A 19997-nucleotide genomic window follows, 5' to 3' on the forward strand; every position below is an offset into this window, starting at 1 on the left:
CATTTTTTTTTTTTAAGGCCAAAATTCTGCCATTTCACCAGTTGAACATTGTCCAGCACTGAGCTATAGATAAGAAATGGGTATGATAAGTCACACATGAGTTCCACAGGGTAAACCAAGACAGGTCCCTGCCCGCAGGGAGTGCACAGTTTTGAAACAGTGGAGACCACATGGGGAGAGGCAGTTTGGGTCAGTTCAGGAACACAACACTTTGAGTCCGATTAGAACTCCCACCATCATTCTAAATGGTGAACATTTCAGTATGTTTTGCTGTTGTGCGTCTCCTGTTCATTTTAGTGGGGCATGTGCCAGAGCGCTCCCCCCCAATCGCACCCCATGAGGTGGCTGCAATGGCACCCCAAGTTCACTGGCTCCCATGCCTCCTTTGGGGAAGGAACAAATTTCGAAGGACGCAGGCTGCGAAAGACTCTTACCAAAAATGTCTTCCACTGATTCCTGGTCTCTGAACACATAGTGATCTAATGCAGCTATAGAGGAAGAGGAGGGGAGAAGCATGGGGAAAAAAACCACAACAAAAACCATTACACTCAAATGGTGAGTTCTCATACCAGAGTCTGTCCCTCCCACAAACTTCTTACTTCCCTAACCCACCTTACTTGGCCTAATCTAGCCTGATTCCGATGGTGGGTGTGCATCTATACATACATTTAAAGATATTCAGCGTGCAGAATTATATTTGGTGTGTCTGATTCATACCCAGTTTGGTATCTGTTTTTATAGTAAGGGGGGAAAAAAAGTTCTTACACAAGCGAGGTTTTAGAATTTGTCACGTAACTGCTTTTGGTTTTGCTCTTGTGGTTGGGTTAAGGTAATTTTCCTCTGGCACTGGCTGGCTGTGCCTCCCCCAACCAACCTTGGGGGGGGGGGCACTGCTCCAGGGGAATTGCTTGTCCTTCTCCTCCCTACTACAAGGTACCAAGGTCATTTGGCACCCGGGGCCCATAAATTTTTGGCACCCCACCATGACAAAATTATTTTTAGTAATAGTCATGATATGAAATGAATGATAATAATAATAATGGTCAGAGAAGAAGAGAAGGCAGTGAACATTTTTTCCCCCCTGTACATTGTACATGTGGGTCAGAGCTCGTTATCCGAGGGGGTCCAGTTCTTGAAACCCCCACGGGTACCGAAATCCACGGATGTTGGCATCTGTGGATTTGGGCTACCTGGAGGTTAAGAACACGACCAGAACAAGCTTCCGGTGTAACAGCCCAATCATATCCCCACTTACCTGGGAGTAAGCCCCATTGACTCTAATGGGACTTACTTCTGAGTAGGCAGTCATAGGATTGGGCTGTAAGTTAATATATTTATACTGGTATATTTATAGATAACTTTGTATACACAATCACACCGAGAAAAAAATTGAAAAATAAGTTTAAAAGAAATAAGTTTTTCTTCTTGAAAAATAAAACATCTTGGGATGGCCTCTCAGACACCTCCCTGCAGCCTGGCACCAGGGGCTATCGCCCATCCAGGCACCCTCTTCGTACGCCACTGTTTCCTTGACCTGAGAAACTGCCAAAATGACCAATATTCCAAAAGACGTTTTGAGTCTCTGGAGCACAAGCTTCTGTATTTCTACTCAGAACTACTGGGTCCAATTGGAGTTATACCCGGGTAAGTGTGTATTGGATTGTAGCCTGAATAGCGATCAAACCCTCTGAATTACAAAGGGATTGTGGCCCTTTAAATAAAATAAACCACATATGGTGGGAGAACAAGACTGGAGAGCTTAATTGCCTAGTCAAGCAAACTGCCGCTCAGTCTGTGACACTTCCCGGAACCCGAAATCTTACCGATTTTGTCATAGGCCTCTCCTGTATTGGAACATAGGAGAAGTTCCTCCCCACTGTCATCGCTCTCCATGGTGTAAAAGACGTCCGAGTTGTTCTCCGGATCACAACTGAAGAGGTCAGCAGGCTGGGCTAGGATGTAAAAAAATAAAGAAGTTCAATGCCCATCAGTAAACGTCTCCAGCAGAATTTTTTTTTTTTAAGTGGAGTGCGATAAGAGGGCTTCAGGGCTGAAGCAGTCCCCTCAAGCAGCAGATGGGCGGGGAGGTGCCCATCTCTCTCCAACTCCTGGTCTTCACTGTCCCTCCTGTCTGATACACTTCCAGCTTGCTTTCTTTTAAAGTCAGCCTCTGATCCCTTTTTTGCTATGGAAATAAAAGCAGTAAAATTCTTCCCGATTGCTCCCGGGGAATTTGCAATGGGTAGAGATGATTGTTCCCCAGAAGATACAGGGTTTACAGCCTAGCTCTTACTAAACACAATGGGCTTACTTTGGAGTAAAGAACACCATTTTCAAACACCTGTAGCAGTAGGGATCTGGAGTTAGACCCCCTCCCGATCTAATTAATCAAGGGGGGGGATTTCCTGCATTACACTGGTCTGATATCTACACTTAGATCCCTCTTATAAAAAGAGCTTCTTTTTGGCTCTCTTTCTCTCTCTCTCTCTCTCTGTAGGTTTTAAGGGTTGGTCCTCCTGAGCCTTTAATGTATTAATAATTCCCTTTGTCAGGCCTTTAAGTAACAGGTACAGTTTTAAGCAAATCCCCTGTATGACTGAAGGGATGTGTGTGTGCAAAGCTCTAAGTTTTGCAGGGAGCCTCACCATACTGTTCAAGCAGCTCCTTCCTCTCCCCTCTGGAGCCTCTGTTTTGCCCCCCCCCCCATGGATCCAAAGGGGAGAGGCCACTTGCACGTTGCGATGAGGCTCCCTGCAAAACTTAGTGCTTTGCATCCCCCTCTCGTTATGCCACTGGCCACAGGTTCCAGTTTGAGTCCCCGGCAGCCTCTTCAAGAAGGGCTGGGATTCAAGGCCCTTCTCTGCCTGAAACCCTGGAGAAGGACTGCCAACCTGTGCAGGTAACACCGAGCAAGACGGACCGAGGGCCGGGCTCTGCAGAGAGCGGCTCCCTAGTTTGCGTGTTCAAGATATTGCTAACAGGATGCAAGATCCAAACCCCAAGGAAACCACATAGCACTTCGCAGACAGAGTCAGCACCTCTGGCTAAGATGATCTAGGGGGCCTCTTTTTTCCTTTTGTAGATATTAATGGACTGAATTCTTTTTAGAAATGAAGAGTATTCCATTAATTATATTAAATCAAGTTGGTTGGTTGGCAACCTTCAGTCTCGAAAGACTCTGGTATAAGCCTACAGCACCCAGTGTTCCCAGGCGGTCTCCCATCCAAGTACTAACCAGGCCTGACCCTGCTTAGCTTCCAAGATCAGATAAGATCAGGCATGGAAAGACTATGGTATAAGCCTACAGCAACCGGTATTCCCAGGCGGTCTCCCATCCAAGTACTAACCAGGCCTGACCCTGCTTAGCTTCCGAGATCAGACGAGGTTGGGCATGGAAAGACTATGGTATAAGCCTACAGCACCCAGTATTCCCAGGCGGTCTCCCATCCAAGTACTAACCAGGCCTGACCCTGCTTAGCTTCCAAGATCAGACAAGATTGGGCATGTGCAGGGTAACAGTTGCTGTCAAGTAGATGTAAATGAAAACTTGGAACACAAATATTGCGAAAATTAAAGTGGTATTAAGATAACTAAAAGGGTTATTCTTTAAAAGAGAGATTATATAAAATAATTTATAGATGGTATTTAATTCCAGAGAAAATAGTAAAAATGTACCCTGGGTCATCAAACAAATGTTGGATAAGTAAAGAATTGAGGGGAATTTTTTATTATATGTGGTGGATATGCGAAAAAGCAAAGAAATATTGGAAAATGATATATAAACTGTTACAAGAGGTGCTGAAGTATGTATTACCATTTAAACTGGAAACATTCCTCTTAAATGCAACATCAGAAACCAAGAATCAGATAAGAAATATTTTAAGTATTAGTTTAGTGGTGAGAAGAGCGTATAAGTAAAAATTTGAAGCCTTTTTATGATTGGATAGATAATTTTAGAGAAAAAATATTGTTTAGTTAAATTATTAATCAGTAGATTAACAAATATGATGATTTTTTGTATTGATGAATAATTTCGTTTTTAGACATTATCATTTTTGTTGTTGTTGGACTAATGTATGTTGTAATCGATGGCCAATACCCTCATGGGTAACCTGTGTAGTCCCAGCCCTAAGTCTAACCGATTTTCCTTACCTGTATCTGTAATAAATAAATAAACTTGGTTTAAAAAAAAAAAAAAAAAAGATGTTCTAGGGGGCCTCCAGGATGCCATTGTTGTTGGCATCCTTCATTCTCGGAAGACTATGGTATCGTGCTCTGAATGGTGTTTCTGGAACAGAGTGTCCTCTCCAGAGAGCGAAGCCTGGGTAATGTAGATATGGAGGATAGACTGTTTCCCATGCAGCAAATCCCCCCTCTCCACGTCGCTGAAATGGTCCAATGGAAAGGCAGAGGCCAATACGGTTGGTTCCAGCGGCATCGCAGCAGTTGCCAGAGCGTGACTGTATACAGCCGCGAACTGCCTCAGGGACTCCGGCTCCGGATTTTGCCTCGAGGTTGACTCCTGAAGCCTTTTCCATAACTGGATGTAGCCACAAGGCAGTGGAGGTTTGGGATCAGGGTTTCCTTCTCTCAGATGAGCTGCCTTCCCAGGCTATCGAGTTCCATCTACCTGGTTGTTGTTTAGTCGCCTCTTACGACAAGTACAGCCAAATTGAGGGCCTATTCTTATTCTCCAGCCCCCAGGGGTGATTCTTGTCCCCCAGCCCCCAGGGATGTTCTAGGGGGCCTCCAGGATGCCGTAGTGGCCTGCTATCCTCCCTCTTTCCCATTGACTGAACAAATCTGAGCTCTTCCTGGAAGGGATTCGGAATGAATAAAGCATCTCCCACACGTACGGTGCTTATTACTCCTCTGACAATTCAGAACTTCCTGTTATAGCTGCCTATATAACAATGAAACTGTCAGTTCGGCCCCCCGGCAAGCGGTGGTTTTAGGTTTGCTCTAACGGAATTCCGCCCCACCCACAAATCGGGTGGGTTTTGTGAGTCAGGGAATCCAATTGTGGGGATCTTGTGACCAGATTTGCTCTGGCACTGAGTGGACCTGGGGGGTGGGGGCAAGAGAGATGTGCCTCCTTCTCCTGCATTGGTCATCTATCCCCTTGGCCAAAGCAGTGGAGAAGACTGCAAGCGGGGGCAGCCAACAGCAGCTGGCATCAGTGGGGTCTAGTACGGGAGGTACGGGAGGCCAGCTCATCAACCTCCACCTATGCAGTGGGCAGGGCAATGCCCCCTGGGCGGTGGGCATGGTGTTGTACCCATCATGCCACCCCATTGGTTTTATGGCTCTATCGTTTGATAGAATAGAGATATTTCACCTCTATTTTTTTTCATTGCCTCCTGCATGGCATCAGTTTCCTCGCAAGGAAGCCGCTTGAATCCGCATATAAGGTGGCTACGCTGTACCCCCAAAACTAGAGCAAACTGGGCAAATCGGATCCCATTTTTGTGATTCAGACCCCCAAATATACCCATGAATAGGTCTAACGTTTATGACAGCAACATGTGTGTCGGCCTGCAGAATAGTAACTGGGGCAGCAGGACTGACCCAGCTTCAAAGGGGGGTGGGGTGGGCAAAATGCCAAGTGGGAGCCCTCAGATGGGGCTTGGGAACACACGTGTGTGCACCACCTAGCTCTTTCCCATGGGCAATGGATTATGGGAGGCAGCGAAGAGAGGACAGCAGCCAGTAGCAAAACCACCACCCCCGCCTCAAGGATTGCTTTGGCACAGGTTTGGGCCTCTGGCTCGGACCCCCGGCATGTGTCCCACCAGGTTCCTGCTGCATCACCATCCCTGCCCCTGCTCCAGTGACCCTCAGTGGTGGGTTGCTCCTTGCCCCCAGCCTCCCGTCGGTTTTGAGGGTGCAGCTCTTTCAGTTCCCCCACCAAAATCCACAGAGGTTGCATACCCCCACGGGTTGAAGGGACAAGAGGGACAAGAGGTCAAACTGGCTCGGAAACCATCCAATCTGTTTCCTGACTTTTGGGGAAGTGGCTCGGCTTGTTCATGGAAGCCCCCACAAAAGATTCTCTCCCCCACTCAAGCACAACAGCATGGACATTAAAAAACCACTGAAACAGCCCAACGGACTCTTTGCGTTCAGGCACCTGGGAGGAACTCGTCTTCCTCTTCGATCTGCTTGCACAGGAGGAATGGATCCACATCGCTGCAGAGAAGGTCCAGGTAGCTCTTCCCTGGTGGGATTCCTGGGTCCATCATGCTATCTAAAAGCAAACAGATAAGAGCAGGGGGTCAACCTCTGAACCTGAAAGTGAGCCGGTTATCAATAAACAGCCCGTGCCTTTTTGCTTAAAGGATTTTTGTAACGATTTTATTTGAGTTAAATATTTGGTTGTTAGAATTGCTTTTGGATAGAAATAAATCAGTATGTCAATATCACTTGACAGAGATTGAAATGGCAGATCCCTGCCCCGAGGGCTATACAGTAGATATTGGCTGGCTGAGAATGTACATGAAGGGTCCCAGGAAATCTGACCAGCTCAGCCAATGGCTAGAGGAGGAGGCCCTCTTTGCAAACAGGTAGGTATTGGTATTGCAAACAGGTAGGGGGGGGGGAACAGGACATTATCATAACTGTTGCCAGAGGCCATATATGTTGATATGTGTTTATAACTAAAACGGACGGTTTTTGTCTTCATGTCCAGCTTGGGAACTTCTTGGAGCCAGTTGGTCGGCCACTGCTTTAAGAAACAGGATGGTGGGCTAGGTAGATTTTCCTTGGTCTGATGAGAACCTAGGAGCAACCCTGCAGGATCAGGCCCAAGGTGTGATCTAGCCCAGCATCTTGTTTCCCACAGTAGCCCACCAGTTTACAATGCTGAGTCCGTGCTGAGTCTTCTTCAGCCAGGCTCGTTCTTTTAGATCACTTGTAATTTTATCTTCAATTATGCTTTCCACCAGTTTCTCCAAAACAGATATTCAGCGGACTGGCCTGTCATTTCCCAGCTCTCCCCTGGAACCTATTTCAAATATTGGCGTTGTGTTGGCTGCCTTCCAGTCCTTTGGCCCAAACACTGACCTAAAGACAGGCTGCATATTTGGGGAAGGATATCAGCACGTTTGAGAACAAGAACTTTTGGGCAGATGCCACACTGGATGCAGTGATGTGCTGATGTTTAAATGGTCAATGTGACATAGACCTTTCTTGTCACTTCTCCCTTGATGGAGACCTCCCTTGACATAGACCTCGACATAGATCTCCTCCCCTGTCACTTCTCCCTGACTGGCTCTTCATACTCCTTCCCTGAGCAGATCAAACAAAGAAAGGTGGGATGTGCGAAAGCCTTGTGGGTCATCAGTTTCTCTGTCAATTTCAGGTGGGTCCTGCAGTACCTAGCTCAGCTGCCATTGAAAGCACTGACCTGAAAATACAGGGTACAGGGCTGCTGGGCAGGTGTGCTCCCAGTGGGAGAGAGGCCTGGTGCTTTGCCCTGAATACATGGGAAGATGGGGTGCTAAAAGGGGGGGGGGCTGTGTGGTTGGAGAAGGACCCAAGCCTGCCTTCTGCTTTGACTTCCGAGCTGGGATCCTTACTGCGGAGCTTTGCAAAATAACAGCAGCAACTGTTACCCTGCAGATGCCCGATCTCGTCTGATCTTGGAAGCTAAGCAGGGTCAGGCCTGGTTAGGACTTGGATGGGAGACCGCCTGGGAATACCGGGTGCTGTAGGCTTATACCATAGTCTTTCCATGCCTGATCTTGTCTGATCTGGGAAGCTAAGCAGGGTCAGGCCTGGTTAGTACTTGGATGGGAGACCGCCTGCGAATACCGGGTGCTGTAGGCTTATACCATAGTCTTTCCATGCCTGATCTTGTCTGATCTGGGAAGCTAAGCAGGGTCAGGCCTGGTTAGGACTTGGATGGGAGACCGCCTGGGAATACCGGGTGCTGTAGGCTTATACCATAGTCTTTCCATGCCTGATCTTGTCTGATCTGGGAAGCTAAGCAGGGTCAGGCCTGGTTAGTACTTGGATGGGAGACCGCCTGCGAATACCGGGTGCTGTAGGCTTATACCATAGTCTTTCCATGCCCGATCTCGTCTGATCTCGGAAGCTAAACAGGGTCAGGCCTGGTTAGTACTTGGATGGGAGACCGCCTGGGAATACCAGGTGCTGTAGGCTTATACCATAGTCTTTCCATGCCCGATCTCGTCTGATCTCGGAAGCTAAACAGGGTCAGGCCTGGTTAGTACTTGGATGGGAGACCGCCTGGGAATATCGGGTGCTGTAGGCTTATACCATAGTCTTTCCATGCCCGATCTCGTCTGATCTCGGAAGCTAAACAGGGTCAGGCCTGGTTAGTACTTGGATGGGAGACCGCCTGGGAATACCGGGTGCTGTAGGCTTATACCATAGTCTTTCCATGCCCGATCTCGTCTGATCTCGGAAGCTAAACAGGGTCAGGCCTGGTTAGTACTTGGATGGGAGACCGCCTGGGAATACCGGATGCTGTGGGCTTATACCACAGTCTTTCGAGACTGAAGGTTGCCAACCAGTGTGTCATGGGACCTTTGCTGAATCGCGGCTAAGGTTTGAAGCCTAAATTGACTATGGCACTTCCAGTCATGACATCACTTCCAGGTTAATGACATCATCTCTGGTGGGCCCCGACAGATGGTCATTCTAAAAAGTGGGTCCCGGTGCTGAAAGATTTGAGAACCACGGATTCAGAGCATCAGAGAGTCCACTTGCACAGTAAATGGCTCAAAGTCACATTAAACCACAGATCTCACATCAGATTAAGCGAAAGGGAAGAGAAAACCACAATGTTTTCTACTGTCTGGAAAAAAAAAAAGATGTTTTTCCTGTTTCACATCCCCCTCCACCCATGCTACTTAAGAAATCAAAAGCATACGTGGGTCAAATCACAGGTTTCCTGGCAGGGGTGGCTTGGCCTGTAATAGCCATATAGAGCTTTGAGAGTGCAGACATGCCATGAGAATCAGTCTCACACCCCATTTCACCCCACACTAGCCTCAGCGCCTCACCCGGCAAGGAAAAAACAACAACAACAGAGCATGTATCTTGTGTGATGGGTCTTAGCCAGTATCCAGGATTCACAGCAAACTCAGAGATTTCACCAGGGCTTCAAATGAGGAAGTGGCTGAAACACATGACGAGAACATAAGAACATAAGAACAGCCCCACTGGAACAGGTCATAGGCCCATCTAGTCTAGCTTCCTGTATCTCACAGCAGCCCACCAAATGCCCCAGGGAGCACACCAGATAACAGGAGACCTGCAAGGCTTCCTGGGAATTGTAGTTTAAGAGCATAAGAACAGCCCCACTGGATCAGGCCATAGGCCCATCTAGTCCAGCTTCCTGTATCTCGCAGCAGCCCACCAAATGCCCCAGGGAGCACACAAGACAACAAGAGACCTGCATCCTGGTGCCCTCCCTTGCATCTTTCTTTTCTGCTTCACCCCCCTTTTCTTTACCAGTCCAGGGACTCAAAGCAAGAGGGGCAGAGGGGTTGAGTAGGGGCCCCTTGCCAATCCACTCCCTGAGGCGACAGCCTCAGTTGGCCTCATGGACAGGCCGGCCCTGATACTTCCCTGCAGAAAGTCATTCTAGGCATGAGCGGAAGATAGAGTTCCCTCTCCCTTTTCTCCTCGGTTTTGCACCAGAAAAGGGCTGGCGCAGATCCAAGGAGACCCAGTGGGGCAGCGGAGGCTTGCCTCAAGGTAAAGGAACAATGTTCCCTTACCTGGAAAAGATGTCTGTGACTGCCCCCTCCCAAGCAGGACATAGCACACACTCCATTGGCGCAATTGCATCGGCCGGGGCAGGGTTAGTGAGAATTGGGCTGCCACTGTTTTAAGCAAGCCTCCTCATTGCAAGGGGGAAGAGCCCTGAACAGAAACTCATGTAGGGATGCAACAGACAGCCTCCTCTAAAGAATGTCATTCTGCCCTGGAAGTGTTTGACCACAGCGGCCGAAGAATGCAGGGGGACTCCCAGCAGAGGGTGATTGGAAGCAGCAAGATCGGCGTGAGAAAAGTGAATCATATTGAAACAGAGTCACAGGTTTCAGACAACGGTCTCTTTGTGCTCCAAACAGTCCAGGCCAGGAATGACTGATCAGTTGAGTCATCTCTGTTGTGAATGGAAAAGACTCCGGCAGTTGACATAACACAACTGATAAGGGGGGTTCCGCAAACTGGAACAGCCCCTGCTGTTCACCCCTTCGGGTAAGTCGACCTCAGCCCCTGATCTGCAATGCAGGAATAACAGCAGCCTGCCTTGCAGGGTTGTTGTGCAGACCGCAAAACAATAATGCATACAAAGTGCTTTTCAATGCTCTAAACCGGTGATTGTCAAGCTTTTCCATCTCACGGCATACTGACAAGGCACTAAAATGGTCAAGGCACACCACCAGGTTTTTGAGAATTGACAAGGCACACCATGCTGCGAGTGGAGGGCTCACATCTCCCATTGGCCCTATTAATAAATGACTTTCCCCCAAATTCCTGTGGCACACCTGTAGACCACTCGCGGCACACCAGTGTGCCATGGCACAGTGGTTGAAAATGGCTGCTCTGAACCATGGGCATAACACATTATTACACTAGAAATGCATCAACACCATAACAAGTATGGTTGTAAACAAGCATTACTGGCAGAGTTATAAATTATTGTCTTTTTCATGAAAGAATCATAGAGTAAGAAGGGGTCCTTGAGGCCATCTAGTCCAACCCCCTGCTTGAAGCAGGAAAACATGAACGTGGCATGATGGAGACACGGAGGCCCACTGCACTTTCACTCATCCCCATTCACAGGTTTTGCAGCTGTGTCCACACTGATCAAGGAGCTTTACTGGCCCCAATGAAAACACCCCAGGAATTGTAGTTTTGCAAAGGGAAAAGGTAGCCCAACCAATCATTTTCCAAACCTGCACAAATTAAAATCCCCACAATTCTTTGCGAGAAGCCATGACGGTAATGCAGAGTCAGTCTTAACGCAGGGGTGTCCAAAGTTTTTGGCAGGAGGGCCATATCATCTCTCTGACACTGTGTCAGGGGGCCGGGGGAAAAAAAGAATTAATTTACATGTCAAATTTGAATAAATTTGCATAAGTTTACATAAATGAATATATTAAAGATGGATTTATATGAATGAATGAAGGTCTTGCAATAGCTCAAGGCCTATAAAAGGCCTTGCACAAAGCAAGGCTGACCTTTCCTTTGCTGCCTCTGCTGCATCACAGACATGAAACAGCAAGCAGTGGAGGGAGCCCTCATCCCACAGCTCACGCGAGAAGTCAAACAGTCGCCCTCACGCTGAGAGCAGTTGCATCGGGCCAGTGCAGGCTCCAGCAAGTCTCTGGAGGGCCAGAGGCTCACTGGAGACTGGGGGCTCCCTGAGGGCTGCATTGAGAAGCCTCAAGGGCCGCATGTGGCCCCAGGGCCGGGGTTTGGGCACCCCTGGTCTAACGCATCACATTCAGTTGTCTGATAGAAGAGATGCTGTCATCAGCTGGACACCTGCCCAAACCATGGGCGTGCCGGAATCTTCTGGAAAGAAGCCTGATCACCAATGATGTCTTGCCAAGCTGCAGCCAGGAATCTGGTGGGGGTGGCGGGTCCAGGTTTGTCTGGGGGAGGAGTGTGCATCAGTGCAGAGCAGCCAGAACTAAGCCAGAGATAATCCAATCTGCATGAAGTTCTTGTATGGCACCCAGATGAATAAAATCAACATGAAAGTTGCACATTTTTTAAAATATGAACCTGGTACTTGTCAGTCATTCCAGGGTTTTGGCACTCATGGATCCGACCAATGGAAGAAAGGGGGACTTTTGAGAACACTGCACAAATGTGTGTTTGCAAAGGTACCTCCAGTGGCATCACTACGGTTTGTGTCACCTGGTGCGGGAGGCCAGAGCATCACCCCTACGATGGACCTCCTCCTGCACAGTGGGTAGGGCAATGCCCCAGGTGGTGGGTGTGGTGACGTCCCATTGCCTTGTCCCCACTGGTTATTTGGCTATAACTTTTGATAGAATCAGGCTGTTTCAACGCGGTCTATTTAATTACATTCAGCATGAAATTACGCATCGACTGATATATAACACGATGGTATTATTTGAAAATATCAAGATTTTTAAAAATTTTGGCCAGTAGTGGTGTCACCCCCCCCTCATGTGCTTCACCCGGTGCAGCCTGCATGTGACACCACTGGGTACCTCCTATCCTTGCTCTGAGATTCAACTTCTGGAGGTCTCCGGGAGAAACCTGAGCATTGAGGGATGGAGCATGGAAGAGGCCCGGCTGTGGTCTCACTGTGGTTGCTGCATCTCGGCTCCACAACTCATGCAAACAAAACCACAATCCTGCTATGACACGCAAGACTGCCAGGTCACTTTGTGAAGCTCACTTCTTTTAAAACCTTCTCTCTCTCTCTCTCTCTCTGGTTTCCCTCTTGGCTAAATACAGCAAACCATCACGACACAACCACTGTGAGATACTCCTTGTCAACATTCCCCAGTGGGAATGTAAGGCTGTAAGGGCCCAATCCTATCCAACTTTTCAGTGCCAGGGCAACCTCAATGCAGCCCCGAGGTAAGAGAACAAACATTCCCATACCTTGAGGAGGCCTCCATGACTGACCCCACCACAGCAGGATGCAGCACATGCCCCATTGGTACAGTGACATCAGTGCTGGAAGTTTGGATAGGATACAGCCCTAAGGCTGCAATCCTATACCCACTTTCCTGGGAATGAGCCTCATTGATTAGAATGGATACTAACTTCTGAGTAGACATGCATAGGATTGCGTTTTAAGAATCATTGGGAGCTCCTCCTGCCCTGCCCGTGTTGACATACTTCTAAAGTCACTGCCTGCACCCAACATCCACTGCCTTCCTGCAAAAGCCTCAAGGACTTGGGCTCCTGTCACTGCTGATATTCTAGACCTCAAATCAGTGGTGAACATAAGAACATAAGAGCAGCCCCACTGGATCAGGCCACAGGCCCATCTAGTCCAGCTTCCTGTATCTTACAGCGACCCACCAAATGCCCCAGGGAGCACACCAGATAACAAGAGACCTCATCCTGGTGCCCTCCCTTGCATCTGGCATTCTGACATAACCCATTTCTAAAATCAGGAGGTTGCGCAAACACATCATGGCTTGTACCCCGTAATGGATTTTTCCTCCAGAAACTTGTCCAATCCCCTTTTAAAGGCGTCCAGGCTAGACGCCATCACCGCATCCTGTGGCAAGGAGTTCCACAGACCAACCACAGTGAGAGATAGACCTCAGGCAATGCAAGGCCGTACACCAGTGTTTCTCAAAGTGTTGGTCGGGACCTACTAGGTGGGTCGCGAGCCAGTTTCAGGTGGGTCTCCATTCATTTCAGAAAAAAATACATGATTTTTAATTTATGAGAATTGATACTACCGTGGTATATGATCGCACTGGGGAAAATGTGATAGATCTGTTTTTTTTAAACAGGCTACTATGTATATGCTTTCAACCATGATAGTCAATGGAGCTTACTCCTGGGTAAGCATGGGCAGGACTGCAGCCTAGGATTGTTAAAAAATTTTCCTGCTTGATGATGTCACTGCCGGTCATGACGTCACTTCCGGTGGGTTCTGGCAGATTCTCATTCTAAAAAGTGGGTCCCGGTGCTAAAAGTTTGAGAACGCAAGCTGTTGTACACTGTGAATTCACAACAGCTGTGAATCCAAGCTGTTGTACACTGCTTGGATTCACAGCGGAGACCAGATGCATTCATTTCAAGCTCAGATTCATTTCTAAGACAGAGTCCTGACCTCCATGAACATGAGAAGAGCCCCCCCCCTCAAACTCCACCAAACCCAGCATCCTGCTTCCTAGAGTGGCCAATGAGATGTCTCTGGGCAGGAGGGCACTAGCCTGTCTCTTGCTCTTGCCCCTCTATCACAGAGGTATACTGCCACTGAACAGGGAGATTCGACACAGCCATGCCAGTGATTGGCAGTGCCTTCTCCATCAACGTGTCGTTTAAAAGTCCCTGTGGCCAGCAAAAAAACATCACAATTTCTAGCAACCCAGACTGACTACATTTTAAAGAAGACACTCCCCCACCCCCAATGTCCAAATTGTGGACAAAACACTGATGGTGATTTAACAGGGACCAGGTACAAAAGATTAACAACTCAGGGCTTGTCCCTGGTGCAGGGGAACAATTGAAGTGACAACTTGAATGCAGCCAAGACAAGTCCAGTCTCAGGACAGAGAGCAATGCACATGACAAATTAAAGGAAGCCACCCCAGTCCACAGCAGGTCTGCACATAGTAACATCACAGCCACCTCCAAATCTCTCTCAAAGGCCATGAGAGAAGGAGGAAGCAGATTCAGGGACAGCCCCCAGCAGGTAGACAGAAACAGGTGAGTTTGTGGCAAGCCAAGGGGAAGTGCACAGAAAGAAACCACACAACCGCAGCACAACAACACAACTCACCTTCCAAAAAGGGTTCAAGAGATTGTTCGTTTTCGAGGATCTGCTGGGCACAGAGATCAGGGCTAGAAGCAGCCATCTCTGGCGCGCAGGGACCAAAGGTGAGGATCTCAAGCGTTGCAGAAGCTGCACCGCCTCCTTGCTCAGCAGAGAACTGGCCACAGAAGCCAACAGGGGACTCCCAAAAAAGTGGTAAGAAGGAAATCCCCTTGCATTCTATGCCAATCAACCGGCCGGGGAACTGGGTGCAGAGCAGGGACGAAATCACTGGGGGCACCTCCCGCCCCTGAGCTGCCCCATCCCTGGCCCTCCTTTAGTCTTTCACTTCAAATCTGCCACTGCCCAAAAGGTAGAGAGGTCCTGCACCTGCCCATCACACCCAAGCTCCAGGTCTCCTTTGCGGAGCCCTTCTACAGCTTACTCTCCCAAATGTGGGACATATTCCAGTCTGCCCCCCCTGCCACTGGGTGCCCACCCCAGGAGGAAAAACCAGATCAACCCACGAGGGCTCCTTACTTTTGTTGTTGCTGCAAAGAGCTCATGCTAGCAGAAGTGAAAGTGGCCAACTCTTGTTTCACTTTCTGTACTATTCCTGTGTCCATCCAGAGTGACTACCCACTGGGTTGTTTTTGTGGGTCGACTGCCACAAGCCATGCGCCAAGCCACCCCCCCCTTTCATTCATTGATCTGCTTGCTCTTTGTTTGCCAGCTTCAAGGATAAAACCTTTTCAAGGACAGACACTTACACCTTCCTTGCCCTACAACTACTACTTGGTCCTGGTTCTGTGAGGCTGGCCAGAGTCGTGGTTTCAGGGGAGCTCCTGAACGTCTCCTCCAGCAGCACACTCAGGTGCTAGCTTCAAAATGCTTTGCAAGCATGAGGAGCAAAGACACCTCCGGCTCAATAGGTGGCAAACTGAGAAATGTGCCGAGGGTCATGCGTTCATATTGAAGTCCTCTTCGTTCCCAGGGGAGGGCCAGCATGTCGCTCATGTTACGTGAAGGTTACACACTGATGCAAATTTACTCGGCGGAAGTCCTTGGAGGAACGTTGGGGGACTTCTGATTAAAGGAGGCTAAAATACTGAAGTGGGCTAAAATAAAAGTGGGCTAACAGTGCTTCTGATTTAGCGACGGCTAAAATACACTAGAATAGTATTTTATACATAAAAATTCTATTCTATAAAATAGTATTTCTTATTTTCTGGGATGTTTTTTCTCCCATGGGGTTACATTTGGTTTAAAACGACTGCAACCTGCTCCAAGGGTGACGTCAGCTAGATCTTTAAATGAGGCGCAATAAATTCCGACAAGGAAGGAAGTGGCTAGTGGGGGGGGAGTGGGTGACACCCCCCCCAGAGGCAAGCCACCTGGATCACTTCGCCCTGCTGAACGCCGCCCCCCCAGTACACTCGTGGTAGGCGAAGAATCTAATTAAGGCAGGTAAGGTGTGGTCTGGTGTGGCTACGGAGGGGGTCATGACAAGCCCCTGCTCTTTAACAGAGGTAAACTGGGAGAGGGGTTCTTTCCACTACTGTATATTCATCATCATTCTGTATGACAGCCGTTTCTCATCCTGTGTTACTTCCATGGTTCCCTGCCCAAATTGACCTCCCAAATATGGACCACCCTGCCTTCTGACCTCAGGCTGATTCCCTTCTTGCCTCTAGGTATTTGTCATTGTGAAACTTATTTGCCGTTCGGTTGTGAGTTCTTTGTGGGGTGAGGAGCTCCTCTCTGTGGTCTGGGTGCGTTAAACCATGGAGCCACCAAGGGTTCTGCGCTCTGTAAAGCACCGGGCTGCAGAACCTGCTTCAGAGATCAGGCACCAGCTGGTACTGCCATATCTTTCAGAGCTTTTTTTCTTCCTCCTTGGGAAAGCCCCACGTCCAAGAGCCCCAGCTACGAGGAAGCGACAACGTTTGTTTCTCTTCTCCCCACCTTTTCCCCCTTCTGCACGAGGCCTGCCGCAGCTCAAGGTGAAGCCCCAGGGGACAACTGACTTCTGGGCAAACAGACAGAATTGTGGAGAGATGCTGGATCAAACTCTGCCTTCTTCTGTTTTTGCTCACCATATATTTTATTTATTGTATTTCTATCCTGCCTTTCTTCCCGTAAGGCAGAGGTTCCCAAACTTTTTTCACTAGTAGCTCCCTTGATTTAATTAGTCAATTATTGCAATTAGTCTGCGGGCCACACCAGGTGACGCACCCAGAGGGGTGACAGCACTATTGACCAAAATTCATAAAATCTTGGTGTTTTTGAATAATACCATGTTATATCTCAATCGATGCGTAATTTCATGCCGAATGCAATGAAACAAATTGTGTTGCAATAGCTCTAGTTTATCAAAAGTTATAGGCAAAAAACCAGTGGTGGTGGTTGAATGGTGCATCAGCATGCCCAAGGTTTTGCCCCACCCACTGCATGGGAGGAGGTCCATCAAGGGGGTGATGTGCCAGCCTCTCGTCCAGGGTGACACAAACCTAGTGACACCACTGCAACAGAGCATCTTATGATATGGGTCAAAAAGCAGGATGAAGACCTTCCAAGTATGCTCGTACCATAGGCACAGCAACACCACTTTAACAGCAGAACACCATCAAGGAAGGCACATCCCAGGACACAGGACCTGCGGCAGAACTGCCCTCCTTGCCACATGCATGTGCTCAGAGCAGGGGGCAGCTGCGGAGAAACTTCAACTGGGCATCTTGACTTTCTGCTGGATGCAAATGAGGGCTGACCATAGTGTGTGGGCAGGTTGCTGCAGTTGGAGAGGCACCTTCAGACGTTCTGGTCCCAAGGGGCACTGGCGGTGCATTTCTGTGGGCCCTTTCTGCTCACGTGAGCAGGCCTCATCTGTGGGAACGGAACGTGCAGCCTCAAAGTCTAGCCTCAAAGCTCAAAGTCTAGCCTCAAAGCTCCAATCCAGTATTCCTCATAGCAACTGCTCCAAATGGTGGTTGGCAACCTTCAGTCTCGAAAGACTATGGTATAAGCCTACAGCATCCGGTATTCCCAGGCGGTCTCCCATCCAAGTACTAACCAGGCCTGACCCTGCTTAGCTTCCGAGATCAGACGAGATCAGGCATGGAAAGACTATGGTATAAGCCTACAGCATCCGGTATTCCCAGGCGGTCTCCCATCCAAGTACTAACCAGGCCTGACCCTGCTTAGCTTCCGAGATCACACAAGATCAGGCATATGCTGGGTAACAGCTGCTCCAACTGGCCTCATTAACCTGTTTCTCAGCCCTAATCACTGTCCTTGTTCTTACCCCTGCTAATTGGGTAAGAGGCACTTTTTCAAGTGGGTGCTCCTTTTTTTAGCAGGGGGAGAGTAACTGGCCCACCTCACCCCAGCAGTGTCTTTTCTAGTGGCTGTCTGCTGGTGTTGCATCTTTTTAGATTGTGAGCCCTTTTGGGACAGGGAGCCATGAGTTATTTGATTTTTCTCTGTAAACCGCTTTGTGAACTTTTAGTTGAAAAACGGTATATAAATACTAATACTAATACTAATAATAATAATAAATCAGGGGAGGCCAAGATATTGCAGAGCGAATGGGCACAGAGGCCAAGAGCCTGCAGCGGTGGATAACTGTATTGTGGGGAGTGACCTTTGGTTTGAGAAGAGAGGCACTACAAGCTGGTCCCCATGCTCACCAGTTACATGTTGCAGGGTTTGCCAGCATCTTGACGACAGTTGAGTTTTCCCAGTGGTTACAAAATGTGCTTCCCTCTGAAGCATATCTTTGACCAGTTGAGCTCAGAAGCCCTGACCGGCAGCCATTCCCTCGGCTTTTGGGCAGGCAGCCCCCAGGCCTACCAGGAGATGCTGGGGCTTGAATGTGAGATGTTTTCTTTGTGTAAAGGTCATCATGTCACTGTGCTCAGGTTCCTGGCTGGCTCACAGAGTAAGGGATCGCATTTTGTCCACACAGGAGAAAAATGTGCATGCGAGAACATCAGAAGAGCACTGCTGGATCAAGCCAAAGGCCCATCTAGTCCAGCTTCCTGCATCGCACAGTGGCCCACTAGGTGCCTCAGTGAGCACGCAAAAAAACAAGAGACCTGCATCCCGTTGCTCTCCCTTGCATCTGGCATTTAGAGGTAAGAACATAAGAACATAAGAACAGCCCCACTGGTTCAAGCCATAGGCCCATCTAGTCCAGCTTCCTGTATCTCACAGTGGCCCACCAAATGCCCCAGGGAGCACACCAGATAACAAGAGACCTCATCCTGGTGCCCTCCCTTGCATCTGGCATTCTGACATAGCCCATTTCTAAAATCAAGCCTTCTAAAAGGTAGCCTTCTAGAATCAGGAGGTTGCACATACCCAATATAGCTGTGATGGACTTTTCATCTAGAAATCGGTCCAATCCCCTTTTCAAGGCATCTAGGCCAGACACCATCACCACATCCTGTGGCAAGGAGTTCCGCTGGGCAAAGAAGCAATTCCGTTTGGTCCATTCTCACAACACTCAATTGTAGTCGATGTCCCCTGATTCTGGTGTTGTGCGAGAGGGAAAATAACATTCCTCTATCCACTCTACCCATCTCATGCATAACTTTATTTGTCTCAGTTATGTCTCCCCCCCCCCTCGTATAGGTGTCTTTTTCATGTGGGTGATAGCATGACATAAAGCAAGCTTACCACTCAGCCCTCTACTCCTGGCTGGCATGTCACTGGGTGCATCATCTGGAGGGCTGCCACAGTCCTGTGGACAATGGAGGGGACGTCCGGTGTTCAAATGTTCGGCCCACGTTTCCACCAGGTGCAAAGAAATCTTCCGTGCTAGATCATCTCGGTCCCCTTCCTGGAGCAAGGTGTGGCAGTATTCCCGCGAAATGGCCCCTTCTTCCACCAGGAGGTTGAGCAGCACCTCAACTTGGGAGGCCGATGCGTGGCCCAGGATTTCTCTGACGCTGGGCAAGATCTCCGTGAAAAGATCCATCCTGGAGGCATCCGGCGTCGGACAAGGTTCCAAGATCGGATTCAGCCCTGCTTGCACACTCAATAATAATTTTTTTTAAAAGGCAATCTGCATCCTATCAACATCAAAAAGATGAAGTGAGAGAGCAAAATTGTGGCTACGCTTTGGCGAGTCATAGCAGTTATTTCCTCATTCAGGAGAAGTTATGAACACGGCTTCCAGTGAAGTCCAAAAATGATGATTTTTTTTAAAAATGCAAACACAGCAAAAAACAAACAAACCTGGAACCACAAAGTATCCAGATAAGACAACTAATGGCTACACCGGAACAATTGCAGAGAGTCGATTTCAGGGGGACTTTTTCTGCCCCCGAAGATAGGCCAGATGACATCACCACATCCTGTGGCAAGGAGTTCCACAGATTAATAACACACCCGGTAAAGAAATTTTTTTCTTTTGTCTGATTGAAAGGGCAACAGTTGGGAGAATTATTGCCTTAATGCTCTGCTTGTAAGGCTTTGTGGAAGCACCTGGTTGGCCAGTGTAGGAAGCAGGAGACTGGACTTGATGACCTCTTCA

The 19997-nt window shown here is 48.6% G+C and overlaps 1 protein-coding gene and 3 pseudogenes across 1 annotated transcript in view; 2 read left to right on the plus strand and 2 right to left on the minus strand.

Moving 5' to 3' along the window:
* Positions 1–19447, minus strand: part of CIITA (class II major histocompatibility complex transactivator) — a 40719-nt gene extending 21272 nt beyond the window's left edge. The window contains exons 1-4 of the mRNA XM_066640861.1: positions 19139–19447; positions 6131–6247; positions 1824–1952; positions 435–488 (exon numbers count right to left, since the gene is read on the minus strand). Coding sequence (XP_066496958.1) covers positions 435–488; positions 1824–1952; positions 6131–6247; positions 19139–19439 — 601 coding nt within the window. The 5' untranslated portion in view covers positions 19440–19447. The remainder of the gene's footprint in view (positions 1–434; positions 489–1823; positions 1953–6130; positions 6248–19138) is intronic.
* On the minus strand, positions 3411–3527 carry LOC136633949 (5S ribosomal RNA; annotated as a pseudogene).
* LOC136634050 (5S ribosomal RNA) lies at positions 8049–8163 on the plus strand (annotated as a pseudogene).
* Positions 8273–8387, plus strand: LOC136634165 (5S ribosomal RNA; annotated as a pseudogene).
* Positions 19448–19997: the final 550 nt, after the last annotated feature.

Source organism: Tiliqua scincoides, chromosome 13, assembly GCF_035046505.1.
Source record: "Tiliqua scincoides isolate rTilSci1 chromosome 13, rTilSci1.hap2, whole genome shotgun sequence".
Classification (NCBI taxonomy): domain Eukaryota; kingdom Metazoa; phylum Chordata; class Lepidosauria; order Squamata; family Scincidae; genus Tiliqua; species Tiliqua scincoides.